The sequence below is a fragment of the Mustela nivalis genome, assembly GCF_964662115.1.
Source record: "Mustela nivalis genome assembly, chromosome: 7".
NCBI classification, from domain to species: Eukaryota; Metazoa; Chordata; class Mammalia; order Carnivora; family Mustelidae; genus Mustela; species Mustela nivalis.
Window position 1 is genome coordinate 23,866,170 of NC_139026.1, and position 24,045 is coordinate 23,890,214.

Sequence of the window (24,045 nt, forward strand, 5' to 3'; positions counted from 1 at the left end):
ATGCTTCCCTGCTCTGTGTGTGCCCGCAGGTGATCACGAAAGGGCTGCCAGTGCTGGTTCAGGGCTAACATATGCATTTTAGTGAGCAGACAGATTCACGGCTATGAAATCTGCAAAGAATGAGGGCTGACTCGTGTGTGTGTGTGTGTGTGTGTGTGTGTGTGTGTGTGTGTGAAGTTCCTGTTCAGAAAAATTAAGGACCAGCAGGGGAAGGACAATACATTGGGGAAAATACTTCTAGAGAAGTTGGGGGGGTGGGGGTGGGAGATAGGGAACAGAGGTGAGAGGAGTGGGCAGGGAGCCTCTTCTAACCCTGTGACCGGTGGAGGGGGCAGGGTAAGGTGCCGCTGTGGGAAAGGATGTAGAGTCCGGCTGGAGAAGAGGCTGCCCTGGAGGCCAGGAAGGGAGGCGGAAGCCAGGGCACGAGGTAAGGGGAAGTGCATGGCTCCTCTCCAGAAACACTGAGACACACATCCGTGGAAGAAGGTGAAGAGTAAGTCAGCTATGCGAGTCTCTTACCTGAGTTTGCTCAACGGCAAATACCAAGCACAAGAGGCCTGTTGTAAGAGATGACAAAATTCTAGGTAGTTCCTCAAACACAAATCAGTAGGTGAGAGGAATGTTCCGAAGGAAAGCCTTTGAGGTTGGTCTTTGCTGCAAACCTATTTTATAAGCAAATACCAATAACCTGCTCTGTTGGCAAATGAGCGAAACGAGGCTCCAAGCCAGCCACCCCGAGACAGAAATACGGCTTTTGAAAATAGTAATGGCACTTGTGAAACCCCACGCAGGCTTTAAGCCATCAGAATAAATGGTGTAAGGACCTGCTCTGAGGAAACACCGTTGGGGGCTCAGCAGGAAGAATGTGAGTCGAGTGAGAATCTCTGAATCAGAAAAAAGCCCACTAGAGCCGGACCTTACAATCAGGTGCCACTAGAAAAGAAAGAGTAGTGACTGCGTGTGAGAGGGGGAGAAAGATGAACTAGATCACCATTTGTGAAGATCTCTTTTTTCCTTATAACTTGAAAACAGCTTCCCTTCCTGCTTGATCCACTGTCCCCTGCTCCAGCTGGGAGCTCTTGGGTCTGTGTCCATGATTACAGAGCCAGGGTTGCTGCAAGGAATGATTTTTGGCTTGGTGCAGCGGTCACAAAGCAATGTCACTGGCGTGGGTTATGCTGTCCAAACTTCAAAGCAGCACATCAAAACTTGGCTGCTATATGTTCACCAAAAGATGTGTTCTGGAAGGCGCACAGCAGCACCATTCATGACAACTCGGAAACCAGAATCACCCTGGTGTCCATCCGCAGTGGAATGGGTCCAGATATCTGGTCTACCCACACATGTAACACTCCACAGCAATGAGAATGCATGACCTAGAATGAGATGCAACAATCTAAAGGAATCTCGCAATTATAATGAGCTGAAGAATCCAGGCATGAGAGCACTGACTGTATATTTCTGTTTAAATAAGGGGAATCTACCTAACAAAACAGGTAGGAGTTCTATGTGGTTGGAAGCCAGGCAGTGATTGCCACTGGGAGCAAGGTTTGCAGAGAATAGAAGGGAATTTGAGGGGGCCATAGGGGGGTGCCGGTAATGCTCTGTATCTTATCTGGGTACTGGCTGCACTGGTGCGTGCTCAGTTTACGAAGCTCGGTGAGCTATACACTTACGAGGAGTGCACTTTTATGAGTGGATACTATGCGTCCATAAAGAGTCTGTAAAGTACGAGTTTCCCATTAGCAAGAGGACAGTAACGGGTATTTTCTTTCTTTCTTTTTAAAAGATTTTATTTATTAATTTGACAGAGAGAGGGAGCACAAGCAGGGGGGGTGGATGGGAGAGGGAGAACCAGGCTTCCTGCTGTGCAGGGAGCCCGAAATAGGGGGCTCGATTCCAGGACCCTGCTGGGATCATGACCTGAGCCGAAGGCAGAGTTTACAAGGCACCTTTCTCTGTGCCCCAGAGTCAACAAAGAATAAAGCGCCGAGTAAAAGGATCCCTGGGGCCTCATGGGAAATCTCATTTATTCATTTATACCTTTGTTCATCCATCCAAAGAACATGCTCAGAGAGGGAAAATATTTCATCTGGAAATTCAGGACAGACCATCTCATCAGGGAGAAGGACAAATATGCCGACATTTACGTGGCCTGGTAGGTGCTGTGTTGGAGGTGACAGAGGATAACAGGAGTACTGATTTGAGGATCCAGGGCCAGAACTCCAAGAGGAGTCCTGACATGTCTTAGAAACTCTTGAACTGAATTTCCTCCAATCCCAAAAGTATCGTTTCAGCCTCTAAGGCAGTGGTTTCACTTACTATGCGCACTGATCACTGGGAGTATCTTACTAAGATGCAGATTCTGATCCAACAGACCAGAGCCTGAGATCTGTGTTTCTGATGGGGCTTTTAGGAGACACTACACGGTGGGTCTTGAAACCATTCTTGGTGTGCAAAAGAGAGACGGTCACGTGACCCGCCATCCTATCCATCATGGCCTGATAATCCATCCAGATCAGGCTAGTGGGCACCCGTAGAGGAACAAACAGCAAATCGTTATGGAAGTCTCTCCAGATCCAGCCTGCTCTCAGTCAGGATAGAGGTCAGAATGGGGGGAAGGCGTGGGGACAAGTGGAGAGGATCCCTTATACTATTTTACTAAATTGGAAGAACTTTGTCTTGTGTTCCTTTCATCTCTGCCCTCCCCAGCTGCCCAGACCTTTTCTTGGCACGAACACACTAGAGCTATGCATAATAAGTATACTGTTCTTGCACAAACAAAAACAGATTTAACAGAAAAATGGAGAAACGGGTCCAGGCTGCCTCAATCATTTTGTGAGCTAAACATGAAAAAAAAAAAAAGGAGCTAAAATAATTTCTTCCACTTTCTCACCCATTGGAAGAAAGGGCATCACATATACCTCTGTTCTGTTAGGACTTGAGACTCTACTACACTCCTGCCCAGACAGGAGGGTGGGGTGTCAGAGTCCTGGGAGGGAAAAGGAGAACTCTTTCCAGAAAAGATGGGTGCTGGATGGGGAGTCAAGCTTAAGGAGGAGCAGGAGAGAGCTGAGATCTCTCACAAGCTGCTTTCAGCTAGACTGAAACCCGGCATGTGAATGTCACCCCTGCAGAGCTAGACCTGATGGAAACAGGAAGTCATGTGTTAATGCACCTATTACAATTTCCAGAATTTCCTAAATATAAATATATTTCAAGAAGATGATTGTTGCAAACTCTTTTAGAAGTCTGTTTTGGCACAATCTGTTTATTTCCCATGTCTTAGTTGCTTCTCATTTCCCAGGTCTACCTAAAAACTCTTGCTAACAAAACAAGGAATAATAGGTATTAAAATTAACAAAATGGACAAAATAAAGACCCATAGAAATAATACCGGCAAACACGTAATAGATGATCACAATGCCAAGCACGACCCGAAGCACTTCACGTATGTTATCTCATCTCATCCTTTCAACAGCCCCGGTTTTTCCCCCAAAAGGATTGAGGCTTTGCGGTGGTTTAGTAAATTTTCCAGGTGAGCAGTTAAGCTGGAATACTTCCTCTTCAAATGGCTGTGTAAATATATGTATACTTCTTTTTATAAAACTTTTATCAATCATTTTTATCCTAATAAAGTCTCCTTTTGTATATAAGCTCTGATATTATCCTTATTTTATAGAAGCAATGGAAAACTTCATTTTTAAAACTTTCCCTATCCACCACGGGACATGAAGGACATGTCTATTGTTTGTGAATTGCTAATTTTGTACACTCTATATTTGGGTGTCAGCGGGATCTTAGAAAATAATTGCTACAGTATATCTATCTTTTGATTAATCTATTAATAAATTTGAGGCATTCATTTGCAGCTGTCTGTGACTATCTTCTTGAACACACTGGCATAAACTCTGTGGGCTCCTGGTAGTCGATAATGGAAGTCAATGGTATTAACATTCTTTTATTAGGAAAAGCAAATTATCTTTTCTCCATAAGGAAGATCATTTGATTGTGTATTCTTTCACTAAATCAAGTCTACTGCACCATGTTTGTCACCCTTGATTTAGGAATATCTAGAATATTTTTAGGCCTCAAAAAATGTGTGCAAATATCAACCACATCATGGATTCTTAGGCCATATAAAATTCAGACTTTTGCATTTATAAGACATTGAATTTCATGGTTTGGCATGTTTTAATTTTATTTTGTTTTCCTTTGCCTTGCTGGGGCCAACACCAGGACACCCCCTTACATAACATCTTTTTCTGTTACTGGAGCCAGATGTAATTGTTAGATCATTTTGATACAGAATGGAGTTACGGAGCACTGGCCAAGGCTCAAGTCATCTACTGTCTCCCATACTTCTTAAATCTTTAATTTTCTCTAGAAACCCTTTCATCCCTATATCTAAACATGTTAAAGGTTCTCTTTCCCTAAAAAAATAAAGAACACTTTCTTTATGCCATATGTCTCTCTATTCCTCTTTTGTCTTCCTTTCTCAAATTGGCCAAACGTCTTGACAGAGCAGCTTGTGTTCTATTTCCCTCTTCTTTTTTATTGCTTAACCTATTGCTCTCTGGCATCCAGCTTCCACAAAACTTCCACAGAACTCAACAAAACCACCAACCTCCTACATCCAACCCCACTGCTAAATCCAAAGGAGGCTTTTTACTCCTTATTTTAATGGTCCTCCCTGGATTTAACATTGCTGATTGGCTCTTCCAAATTTATTTCATGAGTTCTTCTTACTCTACTCCCCCCTTCTGAAAAATTTCAGCTTTATTGAGCTATAATTGACAAAACTGTAAGATCTTTAAGGAGTACATTGTGGTGATTTGGATATATGCATATGTTGTGAGAGGACTGCCTCCATCCTTTAGCCTTTTTTTTGTTAAAAGCTCGTGCTCTGCCGGAGTTCAACCTGTTTTCACTGCTCTTCTCTTTACACATGCTACTTGGGCTGAGCTCATCCATGGTCATAGCTTTACCTACCACATTACATGACCTTCTCAGATCTACCAGAAACTTCCCCAGAGCATGGACTTAAACATTAAGTGATTCATAGACATCTCCACTTGAGTTCCATACGCTCTCAAACTTGGAATGTCCAAAATTAAATTTACATCATCCCCACCTGTATCTGTCCTCTTCAGATGGTCTCTGTCTCTGGTTAATGATTGCCCACACACCAGAGTCAAAAATCTGAGAATCATCTTAGGCTTCTTAATCTGTGTATCCATTTATCTCTTAAATATTCCTTCCATTCCCCTCCTTTTCTCTATCTTTACTTATTCCCTATGTGAGGCCACCACATCTTCTTCCTGGACTATTAACAGTTTCCTAACTCACCTGCTTCTGGTTTTGATAACTCCTATCCATTCTCCGAATAAACTACCAGTGTTCTCTGGATGACATGACTCTGACCATGTTCCTCATGTCTTTAAAATTCTTCAGGAGGCCCCCCATTCATGAATTCAGGATTAAAGATCCAACTGTTTCAAGTCTTCTGAGGCCTGCCCTCTTCCAGTCTCTACAGCTTCAACTCTGAGGTCCCATCCCCAAAACAAATCATTCTTCAACCCTTCCTCACCTTCTGAAAGGGCCCCAGAGCTGAGCTAGATGTCCCAGCTCGGCACTCCAGTGTTGCCACCAACACATACTCCTATAACAGAATTCTCTCATTACAGTATATTGAAATGACCTTCCTAGGTTTCTAAAATGGGAATATTGGCTTATTCCGTTTTTGCTCTCCAGGGCCTGGAAATGTACATAAATAAGTAGCAATAAAGAAAAATTTGTTGAACTGACACAGTTTAGCATATGTTGGGTTGCCAACATGGCAAACCAGTAATGAAACAACTCTTAAATAAATGTAACGTTGATAATTCATTTGACTTTCTTTCTTTCATATTAACTTTTAAAATGCTGGGAGAAATACTTACATCACGGTTTGTTGCATTGTCATTAAAACAAAACTTCCTTGGTGTCTCCCCGTCGGGGAATCGAACCCCGGTCTCCCGCGTGACAGGCGGGGATACTCACCACTATACTAACGAGGAACCACACAGCAGCCGCACCTCCGACAAGGGTTTTATTGCTTATCACCCTCCCCCGCCCTCACTATTGGCTGCCATCAAAGCTTCTGACATTCTTGCATTGTTACTGCAACGTCCACCAAAGTCGAACGAAACTGAAATGGAAGGATCCAGTTGTTCTCCCCGTTGCACTTCTGCTCACTTCCGTCGGCCCACCCATCCTCCGGCTGCCCCCACTCCCCTCCTCTTCCTCCTCCTCCCCTTTCAGGAATGCACTCAGTCCTCTCAGCTCCCCTCCACACACACACACCCCCTCCCAGCAAGCAAAGCGCACTCCTTCTCGCGCTGCACCACGGAACTTGTAGTTCCGTCCACGCTACACCTCGCTCTTCTCTTACTTTACGAAACTTCCCTTCCCGGCGGGCGCCACGAGTCGGTCTTGCTCTTCTTCACCTCCCTCCTTCTCTCCTCCACCTCCCAGTCGAGTAGTCTGGCAGTCTGGTTTTAGGGTGCGCATCCGCGTGCGGAGAGACTCCCCAGAGCCATGCCCGAGGTAGTGGATACGTGCTCCTTGGCCTCTCCGGCTTCGGTCTGCCGAACCAAGCACCTGCACCTGCGCTGCAGCGTCGACTTTACCCGCCGGGTGCTCACCGGCACCGCCGCGCTCACGGTGCAGTCTCAGGAGGACAATCTGCGAAGCCTGGTACGGTGGGACGCGCGCCCAGTGCCCGCCTCTCCCCGGCCGCCCGCTTCTCGTCCCTCACCCCGCTGCCGCCCCTTCCCAGCCCCACGTTCGGGTCTGCGGCGCGCATCCCTCGGTGCCCCTCCGCAGCCCGCAGCTCATTATTCCGCACCTCCCTTTCACCCTCACTCATTTCTCAGCCTCCCCTTCCTCGGCCCCCACTCACCCTATATCGCCTCCTCCCAACCCCGCTTCTGTCTCTGCATCCCTTCGTCACCCGCTGCATACAGCTCAGTGACCCCTCCTGCACCCCACTCGCCAGTCTCCCCTCCTCAGCCCTGAGGCACATCCTAGCCCCGCAATCCACGTCCTGCCCTCTTCCAGCTTCAGGCTTCATTTTAGCCCGAAACCTCCCTCCCCCGCTCTCCTCGTTCCCAGCGCTGAGCCCCCTGTGGCCTCCCCATTTCCTGGGCCTGCAGCCCAGAACTCTCAGGCCCCGAATTTCTTCCAGTCCCCAGCCCACCTTCCTCTTCCTCAGGCCATCGTCTCTTCTAAGTCTCAGACCGAATGCCCTGTCGATGTTGATCCGACCCTTTCCTCCCAGGCACCTTATTTCAACCCGCACTAATGCAGGATAGTACCCCTCGACCCATCGGAGTCTGCCCTCAGCCTCTCTACCACCCATTCTCAAACCCCTCTCCCCTGCTTTGATACTTTCAGTCTCTGCTAACTCTAGGTGCGGCTCTTTTTTTCCCCAGTGTGGTGGCCCTTGTACCTTTATCACCCTTCTCTTCTGTTAATGTAATGAGGGTGGGCCATTCAGGCTTTCTAAGCATATCTCAATACAGTGTATTACATACCTGGTTTCAAGGAGCGAGTAATTATTGCACTTCTTAGAAATACACTTCTGCAACATCGCTAAGCCACTTCAGTGATGAAAAACTTGTTTAGATTTTTGGAATGTTATTAAATTATTTTCTCTGTACAACATAACCTGTTTTCAGTGTTCTTACTCAAAGTGGTAGTATTTAATTGTACCTTTCACCTGAAGGATTTCATAGGTGAGAATTTTGGAAATAAGAGGGACAGCGAAAGACCAGCCACAGTGTGTGGTGCATAGAGCATTGTGATATCTACTTAAGCAGGCCATAAGCAACCTAATCACTGAATGTCAGAGGCTTGGTGGTGGGAAACCAGTGGGGTCAATTAATTGGGCATAATTAGAAGTTTAGATAAGAAGCGGTGGTTCTCTTGACTCCTTGGGTCATAGGCGTGTATTCTGAGTTCATTAATATGAACTAATAGACCAGGTAAACTACTCTTTGTCCTTTAACATCTTGCTAGACTAATGCCAATTTGAAAAGTTGGTCAACTCACCTATGTGTTGATATTTAATCACCAAAAGCACTACAAGGAAGAAAATAAGGTATTACAAGCAAGAAGATAACCATTTCCCTATAGGTTGTACTTTGGTCAACTTGAAGTACCATGCTATCTTTCATTGCAGGCAGCTTTGCCAGGCAGGATTGGACAAAGTCCCATCTCAATGAGATTTCCCTTTTTATTATAAGAAAGTAGATTTTGATAGTTTATTACTATTTAGTATGACCTTGCACACTCACCTGTTTTGTAAAAATAAAGGTTTAACTCTGATCCTTGAGGAAGCAAGGAACAAGATGCCTAAATTTTGAAAAGAATGTGCCTTCAATGTCCTAATCTCAAAGCTGCCCATTGTTTTTGCATTCCCCAAATCTTGAGAGAAGACTTTCAAATCATGATGTCTGGGTGGCATGTTTGTTTGGTAAATTAGAGCCTAGAATGATAATAATGTTAGATTTTATACAAGGAAGGCTAGTTTGGTAGAGTGACATCTGTTTTTAATTGTTTGCTTATTTGTAATGACAACTTGAGGCCAAGAGTTTGGTTTTATTTCTTCAAATTCAGCTTCTTTCCTTCACTAGAATACAGTCTCTTGAAGGTAGGACTATGTTTCATGGCTCTATCAGGTTCTTAGTGTGGCACCTGCCATGTGGAGGACACTCAAAAAGTTTGATGAACTAGTGGATGAATTGAGTTAGAGTGCAGTGCCTAAACCTTAATATGGGCCACACTAATAATAGTGCTAACAGTGTCTTGAAAGTGAGAAAACACCATACCTCACCACCACCAATAGAGAGGACCTAGTAGCAGTGCTTGGTGAGGACATTCAGTGCCTTGCTGTCTCCATTCTTGAAGTCCTTGAAGTCGGCGAAATGTTGAAGGAGCTCTACTAGGACTTAATCCCAGCTTTTCTAAAAATCCTTTTGAAGTTTGGGTTATTTGTGCTCAAGTTCAGTATTCTTTGGTGATAACTTCCAAGCATTTGTTTCTTTTATTGAAGTTTGCAACGTTTTTAGTTCTGTCAGCTGGTGGCTCAAAGAGGTTTTAATGTCTTGGCCAAGATCATATACTAGTAAGTAGCAGAAGCCATGAAGTGAACACAGATCTTTCTGACTGCAAACCCTCTAGTGTTCACTACGTAAATGGCTGAGCTGGAAACGAAATTCAAGTTTGGTTTTGATTTTGGTTTCAAAACCAAAATCAAAACCAAACTTTGCAGGGTGCTGCAATTTTTTAAAAAGACCATTTTTAAAAAATTGCAGCACCCTGCAAATAACAGAAAATGTAAATAGAGACATAATACTGAGGACTAAAGCTTTTTTATTTAAGCCATGCTTTGTTACAGAAAGAATTTCAGTCTGTTTAAAACAACATATACAGTATAATTAAAAATAACTTAAGAATTCAGAGGAAGAGAGAATAAGGATCAGGAAAACGAAACACATGGCCCAAGGGAAAAAGAAGTGGGTTGGGAGGCTTTCTTGGAGCTTCCCAGTAGCCTGTGCAAAAAGGGAATTAGTTATATATTCCATGGCAATTAGCCAGCTGCTTAGAAGTAGAAGTGTTTTTTGGGATGTTATTCAAAGAGGATACTGTGAGAAACAGTAAATTATATCCCTAGTAACTTCCTACTGTTGGCAGGTCTGTTTCCTGTAACTACATATGGTATCTCGGCCTTACATATATAGTTGGTATTCAGTGAAACTTTGTTGAAAAGTACTAGTTCCAACTTTTCAGCTACCCAGTTTTCTTTTTTTTCTATCACTGTTTTTGATCAATTGTTTAATAACATTTATTAGTGAAATTTGAAGAGGAATTTCTTAAGTTATTTGAGAGTGATAGTTGAGGTTAAGACTTGGCAATACACAGCTTTAACAGTGCATTTTTCTCTATTCCCTTGGCTCAGGATTTGCTTAATGCATGAATTGATACCTACGATTTTTTCAGGCACTGTGCTAAACTCTGGAAATGCAAGCCTAAGTAACATCCTGTGTCTAATAGAAAACACATACCATTCTAATGTGGTACAGTAAATGCTATAGGAGAGATTTGGACTGCCTAATAAGTATGGAGGATTTGAAAAGATTTTTAAAAAATAGACAAGACAATAATCTGGCTCTTCCGTTTTTTGTTTTTGTTCTTGTTTTTAATATGTGTTCGAGTCCCTGCTTTCAATTCTTCTTTTTAAGATTTTATTTATTTATTTGACAGCAAGAGAGATCCTAAGTAGGCAGAGAGAGAGGGAGAAGCAGGCTCCCTACTGAGGAGAGAGCCTGATTCAGGCCTTGATCCGAGGACCCTGAGATCACGACCTGAGCTGTAGGCAGAGGCTTAACCCACAGAGCCACCCAGGCACCCTAATCTGGCCCTTCTGATTTCTGATTAGATTAGAACAGTTTAGGCAATACAGATAATCACATATGCCCCTCTGGGAAATGAGTCAGTTGATTCATCCTGTGGTTATAAGAGTAGTATAAACATGAGAAGTTACAGACATAGATATTGTAATCAAGTTTCTAAAATAAGTCCGATAGCCAGAAATAGATCCTGGAATATGAAGGGCAAAAGGAGGAACCCTATTCTTAATAAGATGTAAACCTAATAAAACCAAATATTCTGAATATGCAAGTGCAAGAAGCTAAGTCAGTTCTACTAATTTAGAATAGCAATCGTTGAGGTACCCCTGAGAGAAAGTTAACCCAAAAGGAATAATTACCTATCAGAGGGAAACAGGTGGGACCCCGAACAAATTTAGGTGCTTTTAAAACAAAAACAAACAGAATGGAGATTTCTTTTCGCCCAAATACTGCTGACTGTAGAGAGGTGGGAATCAAATTAATGATTGCCGCTGTGACTTTTCCTGAGCTTATCGTGCAATTACCTAACTTGAACGAGAGGGTCCCAGGGTCCGGGGATGAGAGCCCCACACAGGGGCCTCCCTGCTCAGCAGGGAGCCTGCTTCTCCCTCTGTCCCTCCCCCTGCTCACGTTCTCTGTCAAATAAATAAATTAAATCTTTTTTTAAAAAATCAAGGGATTGAGGCTAGAACATTGGGACAAACCCATTTTTAGCTAGAAAGGAGTCGGGCGTGGGGGATAGCATTAGATGAGTAAGAAAACCATTTATGTGTAAAGTCAAAGAAGCCATGGAAAGGACTTCAAACAGATGATGTGGCCCATAAGGGCTATGATGGGATGGAGATCCAAATGACCGAGCAGAGAAGACCTCTTGATCAGGGGGCATGCCCTGCCCTTTCAGTAGCAGAGTTGCTGCAAGCCAGCCTGAAGAGAGGGAAGGAGGAGAGATTGATGAAGACGTGGAAACAGCAGCCACAGGTTGCCCATGGAGTTTAAGAAAGGGATGAATAGTTATCAGGGCAGAAGGATCAAGAGAAGTTTTAAACGTAAAATGGAAGCCGTGTTTAGGTTGTTTGGAAGCAGTCTTGCAGCACAGGAAGATTGAAAATTCTAAAACAAGAGATGAGTTGAGAGAAAGTGAAAGGTATGGTCTCTAGGGCTTAGAGGATTTGGGGGATGGAAAACACTCAGATGCTCGCTGCCACTCCTCTGCCGCGTAAAGCAGGACAGTCCTTAACTGTCCTTAATGGGCCACAGCAAGTAGATAGGCTCTCAGTTTTCCATAGGTCTTTCAGTTGGACTTGGCACACCAGGTCAGGCTTTTTCTATATACATAACGGTGATGTACAGCCCACTTATCTGCCTAATGAGTGCCAAGGCTTGTTTTAAATTTCGGATATATGAAAGTACATAGGAGCTGGACTCTATGAATTCTAGGAAGAAATATATGATAAGATACATCAAGGATTCTTGATGAAAGAAACTTAAGTTATAGATTTTTTTTTTTTTGGCAGAGAAGTTGTTTTAGGAGACAGGAACAAATACATTCTAAGTTAGATTAGACTTATATTTAAAACCTTAAATTTATGTGATTATCCCAGAATTACCTAATTATCATTTATACATATATGCAAACTTTAGAATGAAAAATCTTTCAGGAAGCATAGAGTCCCAAGAGATGGGACCTACACTAATATTTGGCTCCTTTAATTTTTGTAATTTCACTCTATTTTACTTTCTATGAGCAACTAGTTCTATTCTGTAATCATTATAGTTAACCTCTATCTAATATTACTTTTCTCTAGTATATACTAAGCAATTTTCTTATCATTTAAAAATACTAACTTAATTCTAGACCTTGGATACAAAGGACCTCACGATAGAAAAAGCAGTCATCAATGGACAAGAAGTCAAATATACTCTTGGAGAAAGACAAAGTTACAAAGGATCACCAATGGAAATCTCTCTTCCTATTGCTCTGAGCAAGTATGAATGTTATCCTTTTCTTTTATATAACTAAATGATGGAGAAAAATGTTTTTAATTTAGACAGTTTTCTTTTCCTATTTCTAGTTTGTGTGTATGCAGTAATTGGTGCTCTTACTGATCTGTTCAGATTAAAGCTTATAGTGAAAATTATATGTTCTTAAGACTCTAAAGAAATTCTCAAGAATAGGACTTTTGATAACTGTTACTTCTTTACTGATCATGGGAGTGATCTAGAGTGATGATGGGATCATGCCATCTTGAGGAGGCATTTCAGGATCTGGGAAGCCCTTCCAAGCTGCAGTTTTCACTTTTTCCCCAAAGGCTGGCCACTGTTATTAGTGGGATAATGACAATGACATACATAGAATGGCTTCTGTATACCAATCTTAAGCTAATGCCTTAGACATATTCCTTTTTCTAATTCTTATGGTAGCCCTTTGCGGTTTGATTTCCATTTTACAGATGAGGAATGGGAACTTCAGAGAAATAAAGTAACTTACTCAAGAAAGAGGCAGCCACAATTGTCATATTAGGAGTATATTCCACTCCTCGATAAATTAGGAAGGGAAAAAAGGGTAGAAAACCATCGGCCTAAAACAAAGGTGATCGACCCCACCTTTCAAAGGCCAATGTTTTCATGCCTTCTCTTTCTGTTTAAGAAAGTGATGGGCAGGCTGCCTGGGTGGCTCAGTCAGTTAAGCATTAAGTGTCTGCCTTCAGCTCAGGTCATGATCCCAGGATCCTGGCATCCAGCCCCACATGGGGCACCCTGCTCATTCTCATTCTCTCTCGTGCTCTCTTTCTCTCTCAGATAAAATAAATAAAATCTTAAAAAAAAGAAAAATAAAAAAAAAAAGGGAAACACCCACACTTACTGACCCCATTCTACAGATCAAGAACCACGGCACAGAGTGGCCAAGTCATTTGTCCAGTTCCCAGCACCACCAGTAGGTGGCAGAGTCAGGATTCACACACAGGCACGCCGCTCCTCTCCCTTGCTCTTTGCTATTTCCTCATTATTGGTGCTGCTCAAACTCTGGGGCCAAGGACCAGTTCTTGTTATTTCCAATCTGTCACAGACCCATTTTTTTACACAATGCAATAAAAGTGAGTTACTAGAAAGAAAAGATTAAAAGCAAGCGCCCATTTTTGATCCCTAGATTCTACAGACATAAAAGTGACTCTAAAAGCTTCTAAATGCTTACTCTCCATTTCTTGACCAGTCCCATACCCGTTTGCAGACCAGTACTACTCTGTGTCATGCTTCTTTCTTCCACTTTCTCGCTGTCATGAAAGATCGTGTGATACCACAGGTGCAAAGTGTGTGACACACAGTGGTGTTATTGACGAATATCGGTCCCTGTTAGGTCTTCCGAAGCACTTAGAGCAATAGCGTAGAAGGCAGCCAGAGGCAGGCATCAGGTAGGATGCTGAGGACCCGACATTCCTACAGCTGACTCGCCATCAGTAACAAGACCTTATAAATTATTATCTATACCATTTAGTCTTTGTGTTATGAATTCAAACTTGTTAGATTGAATTATACTCTACTAATGTATTTGTTTGTTGCCTACAGAAATCAAGAAGTCGTTATAGAAATCTCTTTTGAGACCTCTCCAAAGTCTTCGGCTCTTCAGTGGCTCACTCCTGAACAAACTTCTGGGAAGGAACACCCCTATCTCTTTAGTCAGTGCCAGGTAAAAAAGATCTGGAATGATTTGTTGTACAAAAAAACTCCCAGCACAGTTTACTGAAGCAAAGTGGACAGTGGTCTTATGGATACTCGGGTCTTCCCTAAGACAGCGTTTTAATTTATGTTCTAAAAATGATATGCATTTTCACTGATACCTCATTATTAACACATTCATAAATCACTTTTAAAATGAAACGCCCTTCAGTTTGAAATCATGTCCACTTAAAGTGGACTGTCTAGGTTCTATTTCCTGAGTGGGCACTCAAGAAATCATTATAAAATAGAAAGGAAAAAATTAATAAGATGAAAGTAATAGGTACTGGTTATGAAAAATGTTAGCAGTAAAGAAATGGAAAGTGAAAGGTCAGATTTTTCAATCTTCTGCAGACACTATTGCCCAGAAGTAACCATCACTGAGATAGGTATGCAGCCATTTCCAGATTTTCCTTATACTTTAACAAATGTGTATGTTATGTAAACATTAAATGTACGATTTAAACTATTTCTCTTTTTTTTCCTCTTTAAAAACTAAGAATAAAGAATCCTATCATTAGAGACAATCTGTCACAAGGGTAATACATATTAAACTACTTTCTAAAAGGGGAAAAACCTAATTCTGTTAGTAATTAAATAATTTACAATTAAAGGAACTCATTTCATTAAACACTGACTGTAGTTTTTATTAGGTACTTTGCACAGTTAATCCTCTCAGTATTCCTAAGTGATAGACACAACCTTAGACTCAAATGTCAATAGGAATCTAGATGGTATTGAGAAAGGCTGTTCTTTTCCTTCCTTTTCTTCTTAACTTTTACTTTCAAAGTTTGCTGCAAGACTGGAATGTCAGGCCTCCAGCAACACTCCCTACGCAGTTCTCAGAACAGGGGCGTCCCATTAGATGTTAATAACTAACCAGAACAAGATGGTTTCCTGTTAAAACAAGTGTAAGAATTCAAACAGGTTTCTTTATTGTGGGTCTTTTCAGTCTCCAGGAGGCTAATGCTCCAAACGATTCTGTAAGACAGGAATGTAGTATGCTTGGTTCTCAGTTTTATTTCACTAAAGAGCCCTTTTTTCCCTTGGGGTCCCTAACAGCATCTCACTGAGCACTGCTGTTACTCAGGGCAGAGAACAAGAAACAATGCTTGACATTGCTTCATGCTTCAACTGAATCGTGAGGACTGACCGTACATTAAAATGGGAAATCAGGGGCGCCTGGGTGGCTCAGTTGGTTATACCATTGCCTTTGGCTCAGGTCATGATCCCTGGGTCATGGGATCGAGTCCCGCATCAGGCTTCTTGCTCAGTGGGGAGCCTGCTTCTCTCTCTGCCTCTGCCTGCTTGTACTCACTCTCTCTCTAATAATAATAATAATAAATAAATAAAAATAAATAGTAATAAATAAATAAAATATTTTAAAAAACAAAATGGGAAATCAGACTTTTCTATCCACAAGTCTATTTTTGTTCCTTCAAAAGATCTGAAAAAATATGAGACATATTTTTTAAAAAGAACGTGTCTAAGGGCAGTCCTACAATTTTAATGATTTCTTAACAACTTGATCTATAAGAAAGGGGAATAGCTTTTTCTTTTCCCTCCCTCTTCCCAGGCCATCCACTGTAGAGCAATTCTTCCTTGCCAGGACACTCCTTCTGTGAAATTAACCTACAGTGCAGAGGTAAGTATCACAAATTATTAACCGAATTAAATGACTCATATAAGTAAATGTGGTATAAATGATAAGCAGAGTTAAGAGTTGGATTTTTATAGTTAGTAATATTTTATTTAATTAAATTCTACATGAAATATAACAAAGAAGCTCTGGACCTCATTTTGCATCTCTATTTTAAAAACTTTATTTTTAAGTAATCTCTACACCCAACTTGGGGCATGAACTTACAGCCCTGAGATCAAGAGTCACACGCTCCAGTGACTGAGCCTGCCAGGTGCCCCTGCATCTCTCTTTCTAAAGGCAGTTTTGAACATTTCTAAAATATATAAATTCAGCCAAAAAGTAAGAGGAAATGGGTACTATTCTGATTTGAAAGGGAATTCAGAGTAGCAGATCTCAAGACAAAAATTTGGGGACAATGTCTTTTAACTTTAAAAAATTAACATTTGTAGGATTATAGGTTCTAGAAATGCACTCTATAGCCATGTGAACCTCTGTCTAGGTTCCCTAACAGGCTTAGATTGCAGACTTACCTGAACGTTTCCACCTGATTCTTGTAGGTACTGCTAATCGTTTTACAAAAAGGACTATAATAATAAGTAAGTCCTAACTAAATAAATGATACTAAATACATACCTACCTACATATGTACATACTAGGTCCCAGGCCAGACCTACTCAGACCAAGCAAATAGAATTGGGGACCAACCTGTCTTTATGGGGGCTTCTTGATTCCAAGATCGTTGCACAACCGAACCACACCTAGTATGTATAGTGCTGTAGAAAACTGTATCCTCGGAGACAAAGAATCTCCAGTTTTGGACTCTTTACCACTTACTGACTGCATGACCCGGGGCAAGTCTTATGACCTCAAAACCTGGAGTTGTCTCATCTGTATAACACACCACTGCCTAAACGAAGGGAGGAAGCAGAGCTAAATTATTTCTCGAGTGCTTTTTAGCTTTAGATTTATGGTTATTGTAGTACTGGCTTTGGAAGTTCTGATCTGTGTCTGCCTCCAAAATAACTTTAAATACTGGGCCAAGCAAGAAGAATACGAAAGTCTAGAACTTCACGGGATGTATGTTTGCTAGATCATTAATATTGAAGGGCTAGTCCTTGATTCTAGCATTCTTTAGAAATAAAACTTTCAGAATCGTGGAGCTTGGGTATATATTTAAATGACCTGAAGTTCTGCGCCGTCAGCATCTTTTCCAAACAAATTCCCAGAGAAAGTTATTTCACAGCTCTGGACAATAACTTTTAGTTTCTCACAGTCATGACCCTTAAAAAGCTCTTTGATTTGTAACTCCAAATTTATGGTTTAAATACAAAACTGTTCAAAACTGTATTCGCTGTCCTAAAGTGAGTATACAACCTTGTGAATCTGTTTTGAGGGTGTGGAGGAGGACACAGGTGGCCAGCCCTGTCAAGAAGGTTGCTGGATTGTTCTTTCGTAATTTACTCTTTGCTGCAGTCCGATGAGGTTATTACCCTTGTTTGATGGAGAAACTGAGGCTCAGGCAGGTCATTTTCCAAGGCCATGCAGTTAGTAAGTAGCAGAGCTGGAATTTTAATCTAGTTTCTACCAAATCCTCTTAGGATGGATGGATGAATGGATAGATAATTCACATTCATTTTTAAAGAAGCCAGTTTTATTTATTGCTAGTTTATTTATAAACCTGCTAAGTCCAGACTTACTGGGCTCACTGCCTATCGCATAGTTAAGAAGGGGGAAATCTGTTATTTTACACATATAATTAAGGATACGTAGAATGTTTCCTTTGGAACTGGAGATGACTTCTCTTCTTGATTAGGTATCTGTCCCTAAAGAATTGGTGGCACTTATGAGCGCCATTCGTGATGGAGAAGAACCTGACCCAGAAGACCCAAGCAGGAAGATCTATAAATTCAGCCAAAAAGTAAGATCTGAGGACCTACATTTTTGTTTTCATTGCTGGTGAACTACAAATAGCTTTTACCTATCCAGAGAGCAAAATTGCTTTTGAAATATTTCAGAACTTAGAAAGCAGCTTCTGTGGTCTTGTGTGTTCTTCCTTTCTTTTGGGCTTGTGAAATGTTGGGCTCTATTCACAGAGTTGGAATAAAGAAAGGGGTCGTTGAATAAGCAAACTCGGGCACAGAGCCTGATCCCATTCTCTCTCATCACAGTCAGCAGCAGGTTTTCTGTTGTTTGAACTTTGCCCACCCTCCTACCGCAGGGCAGGCCTGTGGTTAGTGTTTACAAACAGAGGAGCTACATTAGATCAAAACAAACAAAACAAAACAAAAAACAACTCTGTTACAGTCCTTAAGGTTAAGATTCCTATATACCTGGTAATTTGACTTGTATCTTTGACCTTTAATGAATCGCGTATGTTTACACATGCTTTTTTTAAAAATTGACCTTCTTAACAGAACATGTAATTGAACCACAGTACAGTTATGCTCCCAACCAGCATCTGGGATTCCAGGCTCCCAAGCCTTCAGCTTCCTCTTACTGCTGGATTATTTTATATATCTCTCAAATATACCAGGAGTGGTTTTTAAAAAAGGAAGTAAAAAAATTGTTTCACGTCAAGGAAAAGCCCGAAAAACTTTAGAAAAAAAGCACAGTTCCTTCTTATAGGCCAATTTTTGAGAAATGCTTGATACAGACCTGGTAATATTACGTGCAGGCATGTTTTTCACATCAGACTGCCTTTCCTAGTAAAATAAAAGAGAAATAGATGTTCTGAAATGTTTTACATCACAATTTTGAACTATTTAACTCCCTAAAAATGAGAACGGTGAGATCTGAGAAGGAGTTCACATTTAAATATGGATTGTCTTACTCTAACATTTCTAAGCACTAATTCGTGTGTGTGTGTTTTGTTTTGTTTTGTTGCTCCTTTTAGGTGCCCATGCCCTGCTACTTGATTGCTTTAGTTGTTGGAGCTTTAGAAAGCAGGTGAGCTTTTGAACAAATTTTGAGGTTTATGAAAAGATTAAGCTTGAAGTATCTTGAATCTCTGGCAGGATTAACTAGCAGCTCATTTATGCACATCACAAGATATCAAGCTGGAAAAATTCAAATCTAATTATAAAATGTAAATAACAATGAATTTTAAATGAAAAAAGTCTTTACCAGTCCCTGTTCGGCTTTTCTGGGTATTCCAGAGTGAACATGCTCTGCCTTTAGTTAGAGATCTGGATTCTAATAGAAGTTTGAACTGGTCACTTCTCTTAACTTCCATTTCCTCAACCTTGAAATTGCAGTATCTCTCTTTCCCTGAACGAGTGAGGTAAGAAACGTTAAAGCAATTGGAAGGGGGCACCTGGGTGGCTCAGTGGGTTGAGCCTCTGCCTTTGGCTCAGGTCATGATCTCAGGGTCCTCAGATGGAGCCCTGCATCGGGCTCTCTCCTCAGCAGGGAGCCTGCTTCCCCCTCTTTCTCTCTGCCTGCTTGTGATCTCTGTCAAATAAATAAATATTTTTTTAAAAAGCACACGGAAGCCTATAAATGTTACAGAAATAAAAGATATTTTATTAAAATTTTACCAATAGCTAAGGTGCCCTTCCTTCTTAATTTTTTGCTAAGTCTTACTGCTAAACAGCTGAAAATTAAGACTATGGGTAGGCCTTACATTCTTTAAATTGCCAGAAATGTGGACAAGATCAAGAAGTCAGGCGAACCCAGCTCCAGCCAAGCAGTTACTATGAGCATCCTTGGGCAGCTCACCTCTGAGTTTCCTTTTCTTCTCCTAACGGCTGGAAAGAATACTATGTAGCTCAAAGGATTTTTGTGAGAATTAACCGACCCAATATAGGTAAAGCTCCCAGCCTACGGGAAACTCACTAGATGATGATTCTAGGAATTGTCGGAGTGCCGACCATTACAAAGGCTTATTCTGTGCCGACCCCCGAGCGTCAGGGCACGGAATCCCCCCAGTTCCGTGGAGTAGATGGGATTGCTTTTCCCATCTGACCGATAAAGGAACTGATGCTCGGTGAGTATTAATAACCACCTCATGGTCAAACAGATAGGAAGGGTCAGGACCGGGATCTAGGCTGGCTGACTTTGCAGCCTGTGCCGCAAACATGTGCCCTATCAGGCTAGATAGCCGCTGACCGCATGGGGCCTGCGATGTGTGTGAAATACACACTAGATTGCTAAACACTTGGTAGGAAAAAAAGGACATCAACTCTATCATTGGTAATTTTTATGTTGATTACATCTGGAAATGATACTACTTTGAATGTATTGGGTTAAACAAAGTGTATTGTTGAAATTGATTTCATCTGCTTCCACTTTGCTTATTTCACATGTGGCCGCTGGGCAATTTAAAATGACATACGCAGCTCATACTTGGGGTTCTCATTAAATTTGTTGGCTAACAGCAGGTTGGTTACCATCACTGCCCAGTCTGGTTCCAGAGACTGGTAGCTTTGGCATCACCTGCGAGTTGGGTAGAAGTGCAAATTCTGGGGTCCTATCCCAGAGCGACTAAATCAACATTTGCATATGAACAAGCTCCCCGGATCATCAGAATGCACATTAAAGTTGGAGAAGCAGCTCCTCTAGAGTCCACTGCCTCTCTGGGGGCACGACACCTCAGTGAAATCTTGTTTGGGGTTTGGCTCCGCAGAAAATGTTTAGGATGCAATTTAGATGAAAAAAATATTTTTGTGTTCTAGTCCTTTGTAAGTGATACGCACTTTTATTTGTTTCTTCTGGTTTTACACTGTGGCTAAAAATCCCACAAAATTTACTCTCTTAACCATTTTTACGGGTACGGCCCAGTAGTCAGTATCGCCCAGTAAATCCACATTGTCGGGAAACAGATTTTCAGAACTCTCATTTTGCAAAACTGAAACTCTGTACCCTTTAAACAACAACTCCCATTTCCACCTCCTTCTAGCCCTTGGTAACCAGCATTCTACTCTCTGTTTCTATGAGTTTGAACACTTTAGAGACCTCCTAATTGGAATCAGAGTATTTGTTCTTTTGTGACTGGCTTGGGTTGTTACTCAGCATAATGCCCTCAAGCTTCAGCCATGTTCTAGCATGTGACAGGATTTCTTTCTTTTTCTATTTGTTTCTACTTCTGTGAGTGTTCAACCTTTAAGTATATAGCAAATAACCCCTTACTGAGCCTGACTGGGGGATCCCCAAAGTTCTTACCAGAGCCAGTTAGCTAATCTTCGGGGGCACCTTACATCTCTGTTTTCATGTGGCCCGGACGGTGCCTCCTCAGAGAGCTGTGTATTTTCTGGTGTGCACACAGCAGTGGACCGTATCTCAGAGAAGCTGTTAAACCTCCCCTCCTCCCAGAGCACATGGTAAATCTTAACTACTGTCGGGTTTTTATATACTACTTTAGCTCTTTCCTAGAACCAAATGAATAATGTGTCTTGAACTTCATTTTTATTAAGCTTTTTAATTTTGCAGGCAAATTGGCCCAAGAACGTTGGTTTGGTCTGAGAAAGAGCAGGTGGAAAAGTCTGCTTACGAATTTTCTGAGGTTGGTCATAGAGTTACCCTTTTTAATAATCCTGGTAGACAATAGATTTAAGACTTTTAAGTATGGCGGTGCCTGGGTGGCTCAGTGGGTTAAAGCCTCTGCCTTCGGCTCAGGTCATGATTCCAGGGTCCTGGGATCGAGCTCCGCATTGAGAGCCTGTTTCCCTCTCTCTCTGCCTGACTCTCTTTGCCTACTTGTGATCTCTGTCTGTCAGATAAATAAAAATAAAATCTTAAAAAAAAAAGACTTAAAGTATGAAATGGAATGGTGTTTAGTGATGTGGTCAGAGAATCAAATATCTCTTATTCTATGTGGTTTTGTAGTTGCTACCTTTTTTTTTTTTCTGCATTATTATTTGAAAGGAACATCCTTAATTCATAACCTTCATAGAAAGCAATATGTACTTTAAAGAAATTCATCCCTGTAATGACTAAGACACATAAATATATATGCGTTATTTTCCAGACCGAATCTATGCTTAAAATTGCAGAAGATCTGGGAGGACCATATGTATGGGGGCAGTATGACCTGTTAGTCCTCCCACCGTCCTTCCCTTACGGCGGCATGGAGAATCCTTGCCTCACGTTCGTAACCCCCACTCTGCTGGTGAGTGTGAGCCTGTCTGCATGCACGGCTGAGTTCTCCTCGCACGTATAGCTGGATGTGAAGAGCCTTAGGCTCCTGATCATCTTTTTTTTTTTAAACAGTATTTTCTCTTATTTGTATAACTCCTCTTCCTGATATATTGCTTATTATGGTTATTTTCGTCATCTCATTTTATCAAAAGGAAATAAGTTAGCCATTAGGGAGACGAGAACCAAAGGTGTATTTGTCCCTACCAATGTAGGGACAAATTCTGTATCCAGACAGAGAAACTAGGCCATTTACACTTGGCATGTGGGGACGGGTCAAAAAAAACTAACAAAAACTCACTTTAGCATGTATAGGGAAGGATTAGACCTACAGTATATAATTTATATGCCTTTGTATGTTACTTTAAATCACTGCAGACTTTTCTTAAGTATGCTGTGGGTAATTAGGCGAGAATAAGGTACATAAAGGAAATAAGAACAGATATTTAAAAAATGGAAGGAGAAATATTTCCTGTAAGTTAGAGATATGTATGTTAGGCTTCCTGGTCCTGGAAAAATTCCCCAGATGAGGGAGAGAAAGAGTCATGCTTTTTTTTTTTTAGTCCTGCATGTTTGGTTTTACGTTTCCAAAACATACTCTGGTCTTGAACCCCTTTGAGTATGATAGTAGAAATACAGTGCACTATTAATGTCAGAATACATACTGATGTAGGCAGTCTTTTAAATATAGTCTGTAATTTGAATACTAAGGTACTTTTCTTCTTTTTTAGGCAGGAGACAAGTCACTCTCCAACGTAAGTTAAAATTTATTATTGCAGTCTTACCCTCAAAGAACTAAGAATTCAGCTGATTTTTAAAATACCCATTGTATTGTTATGCTGAAGATACGGTTATAAAAGATAACTCGGGGGTTGATGTTACATTAACAGATTTAATAGAAGTCATAACATTTTATGGTCTGATCTCTTCATATGTTTATGAAATGCATTTTAAAGGAGTGATGTGTCCATTTAATATTTTCTAAATAACTTTTTGTTTCTAATTTTTAAAATATTTTTGTCTTTGGCTAAGTGATGATTTGTTTGCTCAACTAACTCCCTAAATATATCAGTTGATGTTAAAAAGAAATTGAACAATGTGGAAGTGAAAGAACTGGAATGCTTACGTGTCGAGTTATTTTAGAAGAAGGCAAGGCGTCCTACTAATCCCTTCCACTGTTTACCATACGTTTCCACTTTAGGTTATCGCACATGAAATATCTCATAGCTGGACAGGAAATCTAGTGACCAACAAAACTTGGGACCACTTTTGGTGAGATTTTTAAATTATTATTACTGTTTCTTTATTGGTTCTTTTTATTAATTTCCTTTTCTGCCTCCCGCCACTCTGAATTGGTTTTGCAGAAATATCTAGTTTTCCTTTGTCGTCATCTCTTAGGTAGACAGTTAAAAAAATTCCATAATGCTTGTCAGTGTTAGGAGGAGTAAGAGTATTTGGCTTGTGCTTTTTACTTAGTGCTGGTAGCATCACATTTTAATACATGGGAACAGAAAACAAGAACTGTGGCTGGATTTTCCACGCTGCCATCCGGGTGGCTGCATTTCCCATGGCTCTGAGCAGAATCCGCTTAGACAGTAGTGTCCATGCTTTACAGTGTTTTACTCTGTAGCAAAGCCAAAAAGAAAGTACCTTGATGATTAAATTTCTTGTTCCTTTCAGCTGTGTCATTGTTTTTATTTTATTTACAAAAAAAAAAAAACTTTTTAGGTTAAACGAAGGACATACTGTGTATTTAGAACGCCACATTTGTGGACGACTGTTTGGAGAAAAGTTCAGACATTTTCACGCACTGGGAGGATGGGGAGAACTACAGAATTCGGTAAGTGAGTCAAAGCGTTTCTCCAAAGTTGTACGGGCATTCGAAAGTTTAGTTTGTAAACTAGCTTTCCTAAGTAGCAACAAGAAAGCCAGGTGTGGAAATCAAGCAGATACTGGTATAATATTCTATTTTTTAAGCTTTTATTTATTTGTTTGAGAGAGAGCATGGTGGGGGGGCGGGGGGGTGCACTGCATCAGGGGGGAGGGGCAGAGGGAGAGAGAGAAACCCCAAGCAGACTCGGTGCTGAGCACAGAGTCCTACAT

The 24,045-nt window shown here is 41.2% G+C and overlaps 1 protein-coding gene across 2 annotated transcripts in view; it reads left to right on the top strand.

Moving 5' to 3' along the window:
* Positions 1-6,405: 6,405 nt before the first annotated feature.
* Positions 6,406-24,045, top strand: part of LTA4H (leukotriene A4 hydrolase) — a 31,417-nt gene continuing 13,777 nt past the window's right edge. The window contains exons 1-11 of one of the 2 annotated variants that reach the window (XM_082739255.1): positions 6,406-6,738; positions 12,310-12,440; positions 14,019-14,139; positions 15,745-15,813; positions 17,624-17,728; positions 18,704-18,756; positions 21,238-21,310; positions 21,776-21,916; positions 22,674-22,697; positions 23,144-23,214; positions 23,671-23,782. In XM_082739255.1, coding sequence (XP_082595381.1) covers positions 6,580-6,738; positions 12,310-12,440; positions 14,019-14,139; positions 15,745-15,813; positions 17,624-17,728; positions 18,704-18,756; positions 21,238-21,310; positions 21,776-21,916; positions 22,674-22,697; positions 23,144-23,214; positions 23,671-23,782 — 1,059 coding nt within the window. In that variant the 5' untranslated portion in view covers positions 6,406-6,579. The remainder of the gene's footprint in view (positions 6,739-12,309; positions 12,441-14,018; positions 14,140-15,744; positions 15,814-17,623; positions 17,729-18,703; positions 18,757-21,237; positions 21,311-21,775; positions 21,917-22,673; positions 22,698-23,143; positions 23,215-23,670; positions 23,783-24,045) is intronic. The other variant, XM_082739256.1, reaches the window with a different exon arrangement.